This window comes from Staurois parvus, unplaced genomic scaffold (genome assembly GCF_062004578.1).
Source record: "Staurois parvus isolate SC_StPar_1 unplaced genomic scaffold, SC_StPar_1.0 ptg000394l, whole genome shotgun sequence".
Classification (NCBI taxonomy): domain Eukaryota; kingdom Metazoa; phylum Chordata; class Amphibia; order Anura; family Ranidae; genus Staurois; species Staurois parvus.
Window position 1 is genome coordinate 2,151,279 of NW_028318190.1, and position 19,745 is coordinate 2,171,023.

The following is a 19,745-nucleotide window of genomic DNA, read 5'->3' on the forward strand; positions in this document are numbered from 1 at the left end:
CCTTGACTGAAAGTTTGAGAAACACAGATATAGGGGAATGGTAAAGCTCAAAGTGAACATATACATTTTATTCTTCTTTTTAGATGCTACATGACACACAGGTGGGAAAAAAGTTGGCATATGTAAATAGTGTAACATCAAGGGCTTGACATATGACCTGAGCAGAGCACATCGTTTGTGGGGGTTTTTTTTTGCCTTCTTGTTCAGCGGTGTGCAGAAAATGCAGCTCAATAGACATGTGAACAAGCTCTCAAATAAGATTACTTATTTGATGAGAACACCAATTGGTATCTTTGCCTTGACCGATTTGGAAGCCTTGCTGGGGAAAATCTTGTATATGACCTAAAGTTTTATGGAATGTGCTTGTTTTTGCTTGAATGTTGTTAAAGCCTTTTTCTCTTTTTAATCTTCTCAGATGTCTTCATATGGGCAACAGGGCCCAGGGCCCTATTCGCAGCAGAGCCAGTCTCCATACTACAACCAACAGGGACTCCACCCTCCGCAGCAGCAAACACCACCACAGTCCCAGTATTCTCAGCAGCAACCAGCTCCCCAATCTTACAGCCAACAACAGACTTCTTCGTCCCAGCCTCCTTCCAGCCAGCCTGTGCAGCCCAATTTTACCCAACAGCAGCAGTCCCCATCTCCTTCACCCTACACACAGCAACAGCAGCAGGGTCCCCCCACCAGTTCACAAAGCCAGTCACCATATACCCAACAAGCTCCTCAGTACCCAACTTCACAACAGCAAGGATCATCCTATTCAGCATCAGGGGCACAGCAGGGGAGTACCTATTCTCAGCAACGCTTCCCTCCACCACAGGTAAGTAAACTTCATAGGTGAAGTTTAATGCTCAGGGAATCACTTTGTGCTTTTAAAAATATGCAAAATTTTGTTTAAGGGCAAGTTCACACCACAAAAATGTCCTCGAGATCTGTTCCGGATGCATTTCTGCATGTGTGTTTTTGTGTGTTTTCAGATGCATTCCAGATTAGTTTTTTTTTTTTTTTTTTTCCCCCACCACTGTATTGGGGTCCAGTGCATGTTTTATTTGTTTTAATGCCTGTGTTTTTTTAATGCCTTTTATTTACCACATTCCAGTACAGTTCTGTGCAGGACAAATGCAGCATGTTCTACTTTTTTTTTTTTTTCCTGGAACTTCAAGTACTGGTGTGAACTATGCCATTGCAAACCATGTAACCTACTTTCTATGCATTTTGGATGCAGAAAACAAAGTACTGGAATCCATGTGGTGTGAACTAGCTCTGAAAGAGTTACAATTTGTGCTTATGTAGTAGTTCAATAGTGCATAGTTTATTTACCAGTTGTATTGGTAACCCTTGAAGTATTTGCTGCTCTGATTAAACTTACTTTAAGGGCTGCGATGTTGAGGGAAAGAAAAAAAAATGTATTTAAAGCTTGTTGCAGTAGGTGCTTTTTTATTTTTGAGATTTTAAAATGGAAAGGTTTTTTAGAAATGTCCAGAGCAATTGGTACACTGTACTTCCCAATGGATAGATCTGTGCTTATTTCATGATCTTCAGGGTCAGATCTTGTGCTTCAAATACTTTTCTTTTTATAATCTGTATTAGGACCATTTCTTACCTGTTATGCTACAGTAACAGTAGTTAGAATTGGTTTCCTTACTTATATATGAAAATGCTCAGCATCACCCAACTTCCAAGTTTGGTCTTGGATGGTTTTATTTTATTTTTTTTTTTTCCCGTCAAGAATATTTTCATTGCGTATGTATGATCATCAAAGGGTTTCACCCATATGGGACTGTGCAAAAGATCCTTCTGGTCAGATTTTGCAAACCTTATGGCAAATTACTTTTCAGTACCTAATATTTATATCCCAGCTGCTTAGATTTTGAAATTGTCAGTGAGCTGGAAAATGGGCTTTTAATTCAAATTTTTTAGTTTTTTTTTTTTTTTTGTTAGCATAGTAGTTTTGACCCAAAAGAATCCATGATTTCCTGGTCTACGTGGCTGGGAAAAGCTAGTTATGCAAGCATTTCTAATTTCTAGGGGATGTATTAAAAAATGTGAGGAAATATGGTCATGCTAGAGAACAGAGAAACAAAATACATTGGATCAATAATAAATTATGCATAGGAGTAGGAGCATAAAATTACCACTTTAAGACTAGCTATGACAGCCATGAATGTAATGTCAGTAAGGTGGTCTGTACTTTGTGGTTGCTGTGCCAAGTCAAAGCAAACACATTTATAAAGAATGGCTGCAGTTAGCCAGCTCTCCCCTTCCCCTCACACAAAGCAGTTTTGAGGGGAATAGGTGCTGATCGCAGCCATTTTTCCAACATGTGCTCCAGTGCTTGATTATAACTAGTACTTTATATCCACAAGAATGTATAACAAAAGTAGTGAGTAGGTGTCTAAAATTTTAGGATGGCTAATGAGAGCAGCGGAGAGATCTCAAACTCAGATTTAGAGTACTAAACTGTAAAAAGCATTGATTCATTTAATGGCTGCCTCTGATTATAGGATGAAGAGTTCCCTGCAAAGTCAGGCATACTGTTACCAAGCGTTGGATATCCAGGAGAAATGCACAAAGCGAAGACTGGTAGTTTGGTGTTGCAACATCAGGTACAAAGAATAGACAACACAGTCTCAGGGAGCCCATACAAGTGTTCTAGAGGCATTTTCAAATCCTTATGGATACCCTCTATTTTGGTAGTGCCTGTCATCCCCATCTTTACAGCCCAGCCAGATGAGGTGGAAACTGAACATTTTCACCCAAACAACTATTAGATTTAATTGTAGAAGAATGTGACCTTTACACACAACTGTTCATTGCCAGTAATTCAGTTCTAGTTATGCTAGGCCGTTTCAGTGGAAGCCAATATGTTTCAGAATTTACACCCTGGTCACACCGATCAGACTTTGAAATTGTGTCACTTCCAGTGAATTTGCACGATTTCAAACTTGGATGTCATTCCGACTTGAGGTGTGGCTTGCAAGACATAGATGTCTATGCAAGTCTCACCTGAAGTTGTGAATGCACTACTTTTAAAATCAGTGCAGCTCTGACCATGATGGAATCGCACTGATATGACCCCTTGCGGACAGTAGGGTGCGACTTGCTGTGTGATTTGCAAGTCGCACCCGGTGTGACCGGGGGTGTAAAAGTCTCTCAGTCTGACTCTGCACATGGGAATAACCAGAAAAAACAGCTGAAATCCATACTAGTCCATGCATCTGATGAACAACTTGCCCATGCATTTTACAGTCATGTCCGGGATATGCTATCAAATGAGATGTTTGCATTTTAGTGACAACTCTATGCCTTCCGTGACATGATAGGCTCCTCAAAGTTGGGCTGTTCAACAATTTCTTTTAAAATTAAAACCTTTCCATAAACTTTTAAATCCCCAGATAAATATCCCATCTCAGATAATATAACAGCCCAAATTTAACAGGAAGTCCATGCATCTGAAAGACCTTATTCTGATGTAGTCACATTTTGCTGCTTTGTGCCCTCTACCCAAGCAGACAAGCCAACCCCAGAAAAGTGTATGCAGCAAAGATGGAAGTAGGGCATGATGCATATTACTATTGTCCCTACTGTCCCTTAAAATGTGGGTCTCTGCATATAGGACTGCTTCTGCTGCTATAATACCTCACTGCGGTATTATTCTGCATATCTTGATGAAGGTGATTGGAAGATGCAGCCAGCACCAGAGCTTTCGGTAATGCAAATCACAGCCAGTGTTTCCAGAGATGGATTGATTACACACATTTGAACTTTATTATTTTGAACACTTGTTTTTTTTTTATCTTTTTTTGCTGTTTTATGTTATACCACACAGTGTATAGTTTTTTTGGAACTGTTTGATTTCTGTGATACACGAGATACATTGACCTGAACATAATCAGTCCAAACCTAAATTCTCACATTATCCCCATAATTTGCAGTTTCAGGATATTTTTGGGGTGTATATCTAAGCATATCTATGCTGTGTGGGAAATGGCTAATATAAATTACAACTTTTTTGCAACAAAATACATTTTCATTGAATTTCTTCATTTTCCAAAAACTTGTGTTAAAAAAAAATATCTAAAGACTCGCTATGCCTCTTACCCGTAGGCTGTCTGATTCCCACAGTGTGGTGATTGTTGTGGGTGTTTACTGTCCTGACAATTCAGGACCTTCAGAAATGTGAGGAGCTCACTAAATCATTGGACTGTCTGGCATTTTAAGGCCTTACGAAATGCAATAGGCAGCCAGAACATCAGGGCTGATGAATTTACAAATATTTACTATAGTTTGTAGATGCAGTAACGTTCACACAGAGCACATAATACTCATCAATTTGTATATTTAAAAAAAAAAAAGAAAAAAAATTGAATACACTTTGGCCCAGATTTTTAAAGAGAGATCTGATATGTTGTATAACCAAAAATTAGGGATTTGTTTTGTTCCTTTTATATTTCTATAGTAAAATAAACCAAGTGGCAATTACCAACAAAAGAAAGCTTTTTCTCTCTCAAACTTAATCTAAAATTTAGATAGTGTTGCATGTCCAAGTAATTCTCAGTCAAACTATCACAGCACTGAAAACTAAACATCTTGGTAATGAACCCTCCCTCTCTTTCCTTCTATTCTTTTGAGACTAACTGCATTCGGCTGTTTTCTCCCAGTAATCTACCAGCCTCCTGTATCGGTGTTGCGCTTTCTTGATGACTTCTCTACTTGGCTACTCTACTTTCTCTCTTCTGAAATACCCACTATCATTCTTGGAGATTTTAACATTCCCATTAATTTGAACAACCCAGCTACATCCCAGCTCTTCAACCTAACCTCATCTTTTGCTTTAACACAATGGACACAGTCCTCCACTCACTCTGATGGGGAATACATTAGAGTCTAATGTATTCCCCATCAGAGTGAGTGGAGGACTGTGTCCATTGTGTTAAAGCAAAAGATGAGGTTAGGTTGAGAAAACAAGGTCTTATGATTAGACCTTGTTTTCTCCTGCCTTTGCACTCCCTACAACCTCAAACACCCCTTTTCCTCTCTCTGATCACAATCTCATCGCCTTCACAGTGTCCTCGTCTTCAAACACCTATCCCTCCAAGCAGCAAACAATTACCCTCAGAAACCTTTACAACTAAAACCCTTCTTTTTTCCACTCTGCAACTGACCGCCTCTATGACAGAATCTCTGCCCTGACCTGGCCACTGCTGTTTACAACAGTTCCCTTTCATCCACACTAGACTCACTTGCTCCCCTAACTACACAGAGTATCAGGCCCCAACCATTACAACCGTGGCAGACTGATGACATCAGAAATCTTAAGAGACATAGTCGTGCACTGGAGCGATTTTGCTGTAAAACCAAATCTCAGCAAGCATTCACCCGATATAAATCTGCTTTCTTAACATACAATTCATCCCTTCATGCTGCCAAACAAGCCTACATTTTCACTCTTATTCATACCTTGTCATTCAGTCCTCGTTGTCTCTTCTCTACTTTTAACTCTCTACTTTCTCCACCACCTCCTCCACCACCCAGTAACTCACTGCTTATGAGATTGCAAATCATTTCAAAAACAAGATTGATGCAATTCGTAGGGGCATCTCCACTACACAGACATCTATCCCACTTAGCATCCCTTATACTAAACCTCCCTCAACACTTTCCTCTTTTGACCTTGCTACTACTGAAAAGGTCACTAAAGTTTTCTCAGAAGCCCGTCTCACCACGTGCCCCTCTAAAAAAAAAAATTTTAATCACTTTTATTCTTATCACAAGAAATGCATGCACCCCTTGTGATAGAAATAATTAGTGACAGATCCTCTTTTGGAGAGATATGGGGCCAATAAGACCCTACATCTCTCCTCTACAATGTAAAGCATTGGATAAAAAAAAAAGCATTGATCTAGTGCTTTAACAAAGGCAGGAGAATGTCCTCATTCCAGTGGAAATCCAACACCACCTTTAGAGGAAAGGCATGTACGGTGAACCACCTTATCCCTATGCAAGACCAGGGAGGAAGACTCGCAGGATAAGGCAAGGAGTTCCAACACTCACTGCCTACAGAGTTCTGAGATCTAGTGCCAATCTTGAATCCAGGACTACTAGCCAGCCAGACAGGCTGGCATCCGTCATGAATATCATCCAGTAGAAGGGGAAAGGATGTCACAGCTTGTAAGGGAGGAGACCGGAGCCACCAGCAGAGGGAGGCCCTCGTTGACAGGCCCAGAATCTGTTTGTCAAGGGAAGCGGGAGACTAGTTCGCTCTGCAGAACTTTTGGAGAAATACTGTGATCTGCTTTGAGTCTTTGAGACTTAGGTCCAGAAATTCCTGCCTTCTGAAGTCAGGGCAGATTTCTTGAGGTTCAAAACCCATCCAAAGTCCTGTAGGGAGCTCATAGTGATCTCCAAGGGCATAGAGATGAGTGGTGGCCATCTTTCCTTCACTCATCTCTATGCCCAGCTCTGGGATCGATGGTTTCTCAGGTAAGGCTGAGAACTAGAGAGGGGCGGGGGTTTTTCGGCACCTGTATCATTGCTTTTTTTTTTTTCATTTCGTCCAACGGCCGAAAGGGGTGTTTTCAGCCGAAACACATTTTGGTGCATCCCTAATCAGAAGTCCGAATCTTATGTAGGCCCCTGCAGTGCATTTTTGTGTGCGCCAAACCATGTGTTGCTGCGGTGCCTTTTTTTAAAAAAAAAAAGTCTGGAACTTTTTGTGTTTCTCACGGGTAGTGCAGCCCATTAAAATGAATGGACTAACCTACCCACGATGTGTGCGCCACATGCACGTGTACAAATCTGAACCTGTTCTTACATCAGTGTCCTCAATCCCCACTGCACATCACAGTCCCCTCCTCATTCACAGCAAGATCCCCTCTTGATGAGTGTCCTCAACTCCCTCTTGACATCACCCCCGGCCACCTTTTCCACAGTAGTGTTCTCACACTACCACCACCTCCCCCCACCACAACCACCATCACAGTACTGTCCTCTGCCCCCTTTTCACTGAAGAGTACTCTGCCCCTTTTTGCATCATCCCTCCACATTACTGTCCTCAGGCCCCACCCCCGCACGTTACTGTACTCGGCGCCCCCATGTTACTGTCCTTAGCCCCCCCATTACATCCTAGCAACCAATCACCTGCTTGTTAACCTCAGGCAGCTCCTGCTCTCCATCCAGAACTGTCCTGCCTCGGGGTGTCAGCTTTGTGAGGGTGACCGTGAGACGGCTGGGGGAAGAAAAGGCTCCTAAATGCCGGGACTGCATGGGTCTGGAGAGGATAGTGATTCTGTCCGCATCCTGACCCTGGCCCGCCATTTAGTGATACCTGATGTAAAAGCTTATATAGAAATGGAACTTGGTAAATAAAAGCCAGTTTGAAAAACTGAAAATACAAATACTTTGCATGTCTGACTGGAACAGTATTTAAAGCTAGAGATGGTCAAGGCATCCATCTGTTTTCTGTGGGAGTTTGCCATTGGCATATTTCTCGTGTGTTCCCTGAATGTGCCTCTGTTTACATCTAACTAACCTCAAGTTCTTCCGGAAATAAGAAAAAAATTAAAAGGGATGGGGTTTTTTTTCCCCCCAATATTTCTGTCCTGAAATATGGCAGATTATCGGCTAATGTAAACAGATTCAAGTCCATTTTCATCTGACTGCCTGCCGAAAAAAACCAATGCACACAATGTCACATCTGTCCTGTTTTACTCTGATCTATTCATGTATCCTCTGCTAATCAGACCAGAAGTCGTCCATGTAAAGAGGGCCTTTGTCCTCAGCAGTATCTTTTGGCTGCTTACCTGAGTTCATCAGTATATGCTTAGCTCCTCCAGCCTTACAAGTATACAGGGTGATCCTCAGTAAACTGGGCACAGCACAGATCTTGGTGGTCAAGCAAGATCTGGCTGCCCATTACAAATATATTTCAATTTTGTCTGAATAGGTTGCATCTATGGTTAAGTTGTTGCAGGAGTACAGTTCTGAAACATAGGACTGCTGGAACGCCAGGAGTGTGGACATTTTTTAAAAACTACTTGTCCAATGGACTAAATCGGGGTCCCAATCTACATGGCCCTTATAACAATCTACTTGTCCTGATTAAGGAAAAAAAAAACAATTTCCCAGGATGGAAAATATGAAGAATTGATGCTTTTTATTATGCAGAGGTGCTTTTAGGAATGTTTGGGCCTTTTACAAAACTAGGGGCTTTCTGACAACAAGCTTTTTGATGTTTTTTAAGGTGTATTTTTTTTTTCATTAGAATATATCTTAGAACTCTCAAACATTTTCATGAAATTTCATGCACAAAAACATAATATGTAAACCACTTTTTGGTGAAATATAACAGATGTTATGCTGAGTAAATAGATGCTAAACATGTCACGCTTTAAAATTGTGCACGCCCATGCAACGGCGACAAACTACATAAATTTTATTTTCCGTAGATGCTTTAAAAGCCTTTTACATGTTACCACTTTAGATTTGCAGAGGAGGTCTGGTGCTAGGTTTACTGCCCATTATCTGACGTTTGTGGTAACGCCTCACATGTGAGGGATGATTGCTGTTTGCGTGTGTTCGGGACTGATGCATGCGGTCACCTTTGCTTGGGTGACGGAGGTGTTTTTAAAAATGTATTTATATTTTTTAATTTTACACTGTTGCTTTAAATTTTTTTTTATCACTTTTATTGCTGTCACAAGGATTGTAATCCTCCCCTGTGGCAGCAATAGGCATGTGACAGGTACTCTTTATGTAGAGATCTGAGGTCAATAAGACCGCAGATCCCTCCTTTGCTCTTCAAAGCATTTGATCACATCAATATCAGTGTAATCAATTGCTTTTCCTTTTTAAAAATGGCGCTGGGGTAACTGAAAGTGATGTATGCTTATCGCTCCTGTTTCTTATATCATAGAGGTAAAAAGAGCGGTTCTGGTCTATCCGCCATCCGGCAGAAGTTAGCTGCTTGGATTGCTTTTATGAGAGAGCTGACCATCGGCTCTAAACCCTGCTACTTGCCTGGGCTAAAGAGTATGTTGAGTATTAAATCAAGGAATATAACTGAGCACAGATTTTCTCCATATAATTGATCTACTACATGCATATGATAGGAACTAAAGCATATGCAAAGCAGTGGATAATATCCCAAAGCTATATATGCAGTATTGTGCAGATCATAAGGTGCTCTGATCACTTTTCAGAGTGTGAATAGCTTTTCCGAGGTATTTAGGGGAAGTGGCAGTGCTTACATCCTTTACAGCCTTTCATGTCCTTCCATGTGACAACAAATAGACCATAAAATAACGATCAGTGAAGACAGTTATGCTAGCCTATCCATGTGCCAACAGGGCAGGGATCCCAATAGCTCTCATAGGGTAACACTGTGTCCACAGTATTAGGCAGCGATAGGGAACATGGCGTTAAATTGACATCTGGCTCATGCTCTCACAGTCACTCCTGCCCTTAGTATTTGAAATTCACCGCTGCTGAGCAGAGTGATGCTTATCCTTCCTGGTATGGAAGATGCCTTTGTAGCTCCCATCTGCTCACTGATGGCTATCTGCTGTCATAGCATCCGCCAATGGAAGTCACTTTCTGTCAGCTGTATGCAGAGGTTTTACTGTGTGAGCCACTGGTGCGCCATTCAGTGCCCGCTCATAGCCCACTGCATGTGAAAAAGTTTAGCATGCTCTGAGTTCTGGGAGGCAGTGATGGTGAGCGTGGTGTCCTGACGTCACCGAGTTTCGCCCAATCACCTGAGCTTCTTCAGGACCACTTGCCTGCAACAGGGCTAAATGTAAATAATAAATCTACCTGCCCGGTGCCTGGATCTGCATGTCCCGGGCGTCGGCGATACGATTTGCGCATCCCTGAACTTGTAGTTTACATCACGTGGAGTGTAATGTCAATTAACACAAATGGAGCTTAGTATCTCTGTAGTACTAAGCTCATGTGGATGTTCTTTATGTATCTGCATGTATCAGAGTTCCCCAGTGATATACCTTTTATCGCTGTATAACTAATAGTCATTGTATACCCCAGATATTTCCCATAGATTTGTAAAGTTCTAGTCTCCCCCATTGGCTATCCTTGCCTCTATAGAATTCCAAGTTCAGTATACCAAGTATTCCAAGTTCAGTGTGGCACTGCCTATCACAGAATGTACACTTTTGTAAAAGATCTGTAGAGCTATCAAACTCTTTGCCTGATCCATTAGTGCTTCTCTTTACTCTGTGGGATGAATTCTTCCTTGCCACACTAGCTGCTTTCTTGTCTACATAAAACTAAGTGCCTGTAATATTCCGTTCAAACAATACCCCCTGGTATCTTTCCTATCTCCTTTTGGAACTGAGCTCCGATTTTTGCTTTTAGTCTTTTGCCTACTAAATGTTCACGGTAGACAAAAATGGGGTGTTATTTACAAATAAACATTTGTTCGTTTACAGTTTGTGATGAGATATGTAATGTTTATAAACTATGTAGCAGTGACTGGAAAATGTAGTGTGATTTCTTTCATGAATGTTTTTTCTGAAAACTATTTCTGCTATACATATGAGGAAATAGTTTTGAGGAAACCATTAAACTGTAAACGCCAACAGGGAATTTCTTTTTTGCTGGTTAACCGGTTGCCGACCGCCCTATAGCAGAAATACTGCATGTGTATATATACTTGATTTTGCATTTCTGGGTAGGGGGCACGCGCCCTACCCACGCTGCAATTCGCGGCTGTGACTGTCAATCACTGGGCCCCGGCCAGTAATTACTCGCCAGTGCCCAGTGATCTCTGAGGATCTCTGACGGGGAGGAGGACTGTTTTGTTTATTAACTGTCCTCCTCCCTGTCGGCTCAGGCACACTGCTGTGAATGGCTTTGCACAGCACAGCCATCGACAGCAGTGTGATTACAGTGAAGCACACACATCCCGCCCCCTAGTAAAACACTCCCAGCACACAGTTAACCCTTTGATCACCCTCATGTTAACCCCTTCCTGCCCAGTGCCATTAGTATAGTGTCAGTGCTTTTTTTTTTTTTTTTTTTTTTTTTATTCAGCACTGATCACTGTATTAAAGAAATCAAAGTGAGCGCTCTCTTGTCAGCAGCTAATGCACTAAAGGTATTCACAGCAAACCTTATAGAACAACCAAAGAAATAAAGTGCAGCGCTAAATGTTCTCAATATGTCACAAATGTCCACACAGAAAATTTGAGAAAAATGAGCAGTTCATATAGTAAGATCCACTTGTGATAGCAGAAGGAACAAATAATAGAAATGCACACTCACCAGACGCGCATAAATATAGCGCATGTAATCCGTATCCACCGAGGTCACTTAAGGCAAGCGGAATGGGTGAGCTTCCAGGATAGATCATCAAATCTGGGTGATGTGTGGTGAAACTGCTAGGTCCAGAGGTCCCCTTAAGGTTGGACAGGTACACAGCCTGGATACAGGGCTCCCTCCTTCTGGTGGTAGTTGATCATATGAGGTGTCCTGAAAATTAGTAGGCTCCAAAGGGAACCAAAGGACACATGCCCATAGTGTAGTATTTCAAATGTTTATTGTTGCAAAGTAGATAAAACAGGGTAGTATACACTACAAATGACATAAATAGTATGCAGAGTGATACTAACCCTTAATTAAGATGGCCGCCGGGCCTCCTCGTGGCTCCGGGCGGCTGTGATGTCACGCTCTGTTGGTGCCTCCTAAGGCCTATTGATCACTGTATTGGTGTCACTGGGGATGTCGGTGACACAGTCAGTTCCCCCCAGTGTCAGAATGTCCGCTGCAGTCCCGTTTATAAGTCACTAATCACCACCATTACTAGTAAAAATTAAAAAAAAAATCCCGGTATATATACCGCCATTTGTAAACGCTATAACTTTCATGCAAACGTATTAATTTACATGTATTGGCTATTTTTTTAGCAGAATACATGTTGGTGTAAATTTATGACAAAATTAGATTTTTTATTTTTTTACTGGACACCTTTAATGGCAAAAATTAAAAAAAACATTTTTCTCAAAATTGTCACTTTTTTTATTTTTTTGTTTATAGCGCAAAAAGTAAATGCACAGGCGATCAAATACCACCGAAAGAAAACTCAATTCGTGGGGGAAAAAAGGACGTAAATTTCATTTTGGTGCAGCGTTGCATGACCGCACAATTGTCAGATAAAGTAACGCAAAAAATGGCCTGGTCAGGAAGGGGGGTAAAAACCCAGGAGGGCAAGTGATTAAGCACAAATGCTTTCAATGTTAAGTGTCTTATAGGTGAAACTAAGGTACCAGAAGTCCTGAAACTAGGAGCTGTCCTCTGCTGCCTGCCTATGTTATCTAAGACTCTTTTAGCCCAACTTGTTATCCTCAACTTCAAAGATGCCCATACGTGGATCAAAATTCGACTGGTTCAGCAGCGACCAGATGAATTTTGATCCATGTGTGGACACTGTGGTTGTACAGAAGTCGATCTACTGATACTTTACAACCACCCTGCAGGAAAGTTTCCTTTCGATCAGCGGTGCAGTTTATAGCCTGCAGCACTGATCTGTTTGTTCTGATGGCGGGAAAGTCTTCCCGCTTTCAAAATACACCATCCACCTTAAATCATTTAGTCCCTTTGCTGGGGATTAAAAGGCAGAGGGGGTGGTTTGAGGAGTTGACAAAAGACAGTGGGTAGGACTGACACAAATTGGTCCACAAAAATCAGGATTGGGAGCAGTTTAACAGTTCTGAGATTTTCCAGTTTCAGAGCAGTCAAAATCCTGGTTAGAAAGCTGGATGCACAGTGGATTGAACACAGTCTGTTGGATTGACTGACTGGAACCGAATAATTAAAAAAATAAATAAAAGTGAGCCCGCCTCACCCCCATGCACATGTACATACAAACATAAACACTTATTGAGGAAGCCTACGTACAAAAATGTCAGTTGCGCTACACGTATGTGGCTGCACACAGTGGAATGAAAGTAATCATTCGTGGTCATCCTTAAATTGATGACCTGTAGGGGCCTTTAAAGCTAAATGCCAGGAATTCTGCCACTTGCTAAAATATGCTGACATACTATTAAGCTAGGTCCCAACAAGATACATGTCACTTCATGGATTTATCTCTTGCATCAACAGATTTTTTGATCTCTGGGAGTTGAACTATCCCTATACTCCCAGGGCTCTAAGAGGAGATGCTGTCGTCCCATACAGAGAATATTTGGCTGCCCTTTCCTTCGGTTGTTTATTCACAGATGCCTTTGTATTTTGTGAATGAGTTTATAGTTCAAAACGCTCTGTGATTGAGCAGGAGGATTGGGAGGGGTGGGCACAATTGAATACGACTCTGCTGCTGGAGCTGAGACCAGAAGGTCCAGCTTTGGAGCACCAGGGTTTTAGAGATGGCTTTTCTCTTTGTGCTCAGTAAAAATGCCCATTGTAAATTATTTGGCATGCACCTTGTTGAACTTCACCTCTAGTAATCCAGTACTTTTTACAAGGTGGCTGAATTCCTGGAGTTCAGTTTTAGGCCTCATGTACACTGCTGCTCCTAATCGTGAGTTTAGAAGATTTGGACATTTTTTTGCCAAAGCCCCTAAATTCTTCTTAATAAAAGCCTATGTGTGCAGGGACACACACAGCCTTTTATCAGAGTTTAGCAGCAGCAGTATTTAGGAGCAGGTAAAAGTCCCTCTTCTGAATTCAGGAGAGCAACACTTTGGCCTCAAAACACGGCAAAAACACACATAAACACTCCTAACCACTAGCTGCATTTTAGCACTTGGACGTTTATTAATTTCAGTGGCAAGTACTCTGGCAAATGAAATTAAAGTCCAAGCGCTAAACTCAGTACCACATTTGCACTAGTTTTTGCCACGTTTAGCAGCTGACAGAAAAGCTTCGCATCCAAGCAAGCTTAGTGTACATGTACCCTTACAGTGTCGCATATGGAAAATTTTGGATACAAAAGCTTGTCTCAAGGATGTGACAATTTTGAGGCTGAAAATATTTGGTATCAATTTGTCTCAATCTCATGTTTTTATTAGTAATCTCTGCTTTTAGAGAAAGTTTAGGGGTGTTAACAAATCCTCAGATCTGAAATGATTTTTTTAAATGTGTTAAAAAAAAAAAAACACTTTGGCAGAGAACTGGTTCAAGTACTACCTATTGATAACTTTGAGCATTGTAACTTTTTCTATTTTGCAGATCGTTTTGAGCCCTGGTGGTATATAGGTCTCATGCACACTAGGGCTCTTTCTCCTCTGGCAGAAGAAAAGCAGCTTCAAAAACATGCCTAAACCCCTTTTGCAAATTTGTTTAGGCACATCAAGTGCTTGGGCATTTAGTCATTTCATTGGCCTGGATATTCTGGCTGTTGAAATGGGAAATAAAGCTCAAGTGCTAAATGCTCTTAGCATGTTAACCTGTTTAGGCTCATCAGGCCTTTTTTGCCAAAACTCCAAAAATCAGCATGAAATTGTGCTGAGTGTACTAAAATTAATTTCCTGAAAAAGAGGCCAATAGTTGGGTAAATGTGTGCACTAAAAATATAAATCTATGATCTTTTTATTCTACAGGATCTCTTTGTTCAGAAAATGTATAATATTTTAGGGGTTTAAGTAATTTTACAGCACAAAATGCAGATTTTTGCATGAAACGTCCCCTCCCACTACTTGTAAAAGCAATCCAGTGGCTAATTAGCTGCTAGGCTTGCTTTTACAAGAAAGCCAACCATCTGCGCAAAACAAAATTTACCATGATGAACACTGCAGCCAGCAAGTCCAGCGACATACGGGTATGTTGCTGGTAGTCAAGTGGTTAATCTTGGGAGTGTTAGATGTACTAGCAGATTCAGGTACACTAACAAGTTGAAGCCAAACTCTAACTTACACTTCAGGGTTTTTTCCTTTTTGGTATAAAGGTTTTACATAAATAAAAGCCTGTCATTGTATAAGTACCCCTGTTGGAGTTAAATGGTTTCTCAAATTCCTAATTTTTACATCTGCAAGTGAGCTTGTTCTTTTGAAAAACAACTTGCTGACCAGATCACCAGTTGAAAATAAGGGAACCTAATGTAGCTACCACATCTAAGAATTGGTAAGCTGCAATACGGTGTTTTCTTTTGGGTTTAATTCTTTTTAAAACCATGCTCAGTGTGCATGTATCTTAACCTTACATAAACTTTGACTGAGAGATTTTTATAAAGGGTTGTTTTAACTTATATTTGTGTTCTTTACTAGGAGCTCTCTCAGGATTCCTTTACATCCCAAGCTTCATCGACTCCTTCTATGGGTTCCAGCAAAGGACAAGATGAACTCAGTATGGGGATGCAGCCACGACCTTCTAGCCTTCCAGTGAGTAGTATACTTAGTGACCATAAAGGATGTCTATTTTCCAAAAATAAGTCTTATACATCCACTACCTAATGGCCCTGTAATCTATTTTTCATGAAATTTGTTTCTTACTGTGTTAGAGTATAACCAAAAGCAATTTTTTTAAATTTTTGAATAGAGTGGAGAGGGATTAGAACACCTGGCATGTTTTTATTACTGTCTGTTCCCCTGTTGGGGAAATTCACCTCTTCTGTTTGTCTTCCTGTTTTTGCTATGGGACAGGAAATGAAGGGAAATCTTTCCCGGAGGGGAAACAGATGTCAAGATAAAACTGAAAGGGGTTACAACTCCTAGAGCTGATTTACACATGTGCGGATTGCAGCTTAGGTTTCACAGCTAATTGATACAGTAGTAGTTCAGCGGTTCATATCTGGTTTATATTCAGTTCAGGACAGGATTAGGTCAGGATTTTATCCTGTTCACACATGTGGTTTAGAAACTGTTCCCATAGAAGTCAATAGCCTGTAATCCGCACCTGAACCAGACCGCACTGCTCAGAAATCGTACAGGACTTTTTAAAATCGCACTGAATCCGCACTGCCAATGCATCAGGCATATGTGAACAGGTACTATAGGAAGCAATGTTATTTCACATGTCATGCGGATTGGTTGCAGTTCTAACTGCATCCAATCCCTATATATGTGAACTGGCAGTAACTCTATCAAGCTTTAAAAAAAAAAAAAAGTTGCGCCTTTTCTGTTCTACATGAATCGTACAATGCAGGACACAAGGCTTAATATTCAAAAACCTTGATTTATAGGCTAGTACCTGCAGGTGTTTAAAAGCTTACCAGTGTCCAAAGACAGGCCCCCTGGTTGTCTTCCCTTTTAGCCTTCGCCCATTTTACGAGTCATTAGCTTTTTGCTAGTGTCCTAAGGTGATTGACTTTTCCCTTATGGAGAAATTACTTAGCTTAACTAGTTTATTTTTTTCTTTCAAATCTGTAACTCACTGTCATCTAATACAATAATAGAAGCAGTGCATCTGAATTGGTGCAATCTTAGTAAAATTTTAAACTGTACCCCACGATATGGGGGCAGTCTGTAATGATGCTTTTGGCACTGGATCCTGCATGGATGCTCATCTTGGTCCTTGGTAAAACGTGGGGAGTTAGCTCCAGGGTGCTGTACAGGTCCAGGCCAGTAGTCCTTTCCTATGGAACCCAGACCCTAATGACTCCTTCGAGGTTATATCCACTGATGCAGGAGAAGTCTGGACCATAGGTAGGGAATAGCAATGTGGACATGTAAGACGGGATTATTCTCCATCTCTGACCATTGCTGCAACCCCACAATTCTGTATAATATGTATTCATATGTTATACCTATCAGGAAACCGGGATTGTTTTGGACTTCACTTTTATAGTGTAAATTTCTAAATCTTTCTCTGTTGTCTCTAAAATTCAACCAGAGCTTAGTCTCAGGTGGACAACTAGGATATCACACCACAGATCACACACTTTACAGTCATTTTTGCTTAGAGCTCCTTATAAGGTACTCAGACGCATCCTGACATGAGAAGTTTGCTACAGGACGGTCTGCATCAGGATTGCTGAGTACTCTTTAGACACTCTTATCCCTTTTCCGCACCATACCCTTTGAGTTCCCCACAGGGTACTACCCTTACTTGTAACAATGAAAGAGCCATGAAAAAAGCTCAGGCGAACATACACTCTGCCGAAGGCCCACACAAAGCGAATGGCTTCCCTTGCACTGTAGCAGGACTGTTATTTTAAGATAGGTCTCTGCATCTGATTCTAGCTGTGTCTCAGGTGCGCAACAGGTGGCCTAGCTGACTAAGGAAGACTTTTCTGCAACTCTGTCCTCAGACCACTAATGGCTTTTATTACAGCCATCACTGTCCAGGGCTCAAAAACCTCAGACTCCTTCTCCAGCTCCACTGTCTCTACCTGAGTTGGATATGCCTGCTGTAGAAGAGGCATAAAAGGGAATGAAGCAGAGGGCCTTACAAACGCGTCATTTGAAAGAGGACACCTTAGGCACTTTCATCATATCACAGGAGGAAAGCTTTATCCCTAGTGGAAAGTTTAAAAAGAATCCCCTTCCTCAGGAGCATCTCAACTCTATACTCATGCTTCGACTTCTAAGTCTTTTCCTCACATCTCTTCCCAATGCAGGAGTCTCCTCCCTCTTGTTTTGCCATTATCTGGGTCACAGGCATCGCAGACCTTTGGGTTCAATCAATGGATTCAAGGAGGTACACTTTCTTCTCTCAAATTGTCCAAAATCTGCCCCAGGGCAGTCAGATTTACAGAATCTTCAGAACCATCTATTCTCCTAGGAAGTTGTGACAGCACCTCCTAGATGACAGATTAGAAAGAAAGATTCTATTTAAACCTGTTCACAGCACCAAACCCAATGAGGGTAGTCATCCTATCCTAGACGTTTTAATAATTGTTTTCAAATTCCAATATTTTGTATGGAATCCACAAGGTCAGTTGCTTCGCTAAGATGAGTGGAATACTTGCCATTCATAGACCTCCAAGATGTCTACCTGCATATGTCCATGTATCCACTTGATCAGTGTTTTCTACTCTTTTCAGTAAGAGAATAGTTTACAGTTTGTTGCACTGCTATTTGGCTTATCCTTTACTCCCAGAGTGTTGGCAAAGGTCCCCTCATTTCTTGAAGATCTCAGGGCATCCATGTCGCAGGTTATGTAGAAAATCTCATCTCTCGATCATTCTGGGTCTCTTGGTGGTCTCTTACAAGGCTGTCCTCATTCTCCCAAATGGATTTGAGACATCTTGCTGGCATGGAACAAGCATGCTTCTTTTTAGCCTACTTATGTACCTGTCCAACCAGGCAAGGAATTCCCTAGCTTGGTTGAGCTCCAACCCAGGTTTGACAATTAGATAAACTGGAATCTGTTATGACCTTCCAGTGATATGGCAGAAACTACTTTTCGAGCTGGGGAGAAGTGTTCAATCCTTAACAGTTCAGGGAACATGGTCATCAGAGGAAGCCAAATTCCCCATCAACATCCTGGAGCTCAGAGCAATAAGGATGGCGTTGCACCACTGGACTGCCCCTTCTGCAAGGACACCCAGTCAGGGTTATCGGACAACACCACAGCTGTGGCCTACATCAGTCAGTTGTGCAGCTTTGAAGGAAGCGAGCCAGATTATCTGATGCATGGAAAAACACTGTCCAGCATTCTCTGCTGCCCACATTCCAGGAGTGGATAAGTGGAAGGCAGCTTACCTCACATATCACTGCCTGTACCGAGGGGAATGGACCCTTTTTATGGTCTTGGCCTTCCAGATTCAACAAAAAAATTTACCTCTGTGACCAAGACCAAGGATCCGCCAGCAGTGGCATTGACTGTTTTTTAAAAATTCTCTAGCCTCTGTTTAGGCTAACCTTTGCCTTTCCTCTAGTGCAAATTCTGTTTCTTCATCTCCAGAAAATAGAGCTAAGAAACAGGTGATGCTCATTGCACCGGACTGGCCCAGATGAACCTGGTATGCAGACATACTTGAACTACTAGGAGATGACCCCTGGCCCCTTTCCAATAGGCCAGACCTGCGTTTCTGTTCTGTCCAACGTCTCATTGACTTGCTTTAACAGCATGGCTGTTGAAGCCCATGTCTTAGGGGACAAAGGGGTCGGATTCTGCCATTCCTACTTTGCTAAAAGTAAGAAAAGCCACTTCCAGAGCGCTCTTTTATCATACTTTCTTTGTCTGGACACCGGTACTTCAGTCCCAGATATTACTTTGCTTCTTGTGTTCTGTCCTACCTACAAACAGGAATTGAGTATAACTTTGCCTTAAGCACACTAAAGATTTAGCGCACAGGTTTCACCCTTGTCCATTCTTTTGCAAAGGTCTCCGGCCTTGCTCTCCCATGTCAAAACCTTTAAGCACTTCCAGCCTGGGCCAAGTTTGACATTTCTCTCATACATTTTAAAAGCAACATTTTTTTTTTTTAACTAGAAAAAATGTTATTCGGAACCCCCAAACAATACATATTTTCTGAAAGCAGAGACCTTTGAGATTAAAATGGTGGCTGTTGCAATTTTTTATGTTGCATAATATTTGTGCAGCCATTCATCAAATGCAAATTGTCAGGGAAAAATACACTAAATGGTAGAAAAACTGTGCTTGGTGCTCATCATCAAACAAAAATCAATATCAAAACTCCCACAGTTGCACTCAAACACATAATACCAGTGTTGAACCAAAATTAGAGTACAGATGTTGTGCTGTGTTACTTATATGTGTTTTAGTTAAATGGATCCCAATGCAAAGGATTATAATATTTGTCAAGAATAAATGTGATGTATGTACCAACATCATAAATCCAAATAAATAAATGCCACATAAAATAAGTAATTGTGTAGGAG

The 19,745-nt window shown here is 41.3% G+C and overlaps 1 protein-coding gene across 2 annotated transcripts in view; it reads left to right on the forward strand.

The window, feature by feature from the left end:
- Window positions 1–19,745, forward strand: part of ARID1A (AT-rich interaction domain 1A) — a 131,341-nt gene that overhangs the window by 67,133 nt on the left and 44,463 nt on the right. The window contains exons 3-5 of one of the 2 annotated variants that reach the window (XM_089686231.1): window positions 416–823; window positions 2,508–2,609; window positions 15,225–15,338. In XM_089686231.1, coding sequence (XP_089542357.1) covers window positions 416–823; window positions 2,508–2,609; window positions 15,225–15,338 — 624 coding nt within the window. The remainder of the gene's footprint in view (window positions 1–415; window positions 824–2,507; window positions 2,610–15,224; window positions 15,339–19,745) is intronic. The other variant, XM_089686232.1, reaches the window with a different exon arrangement.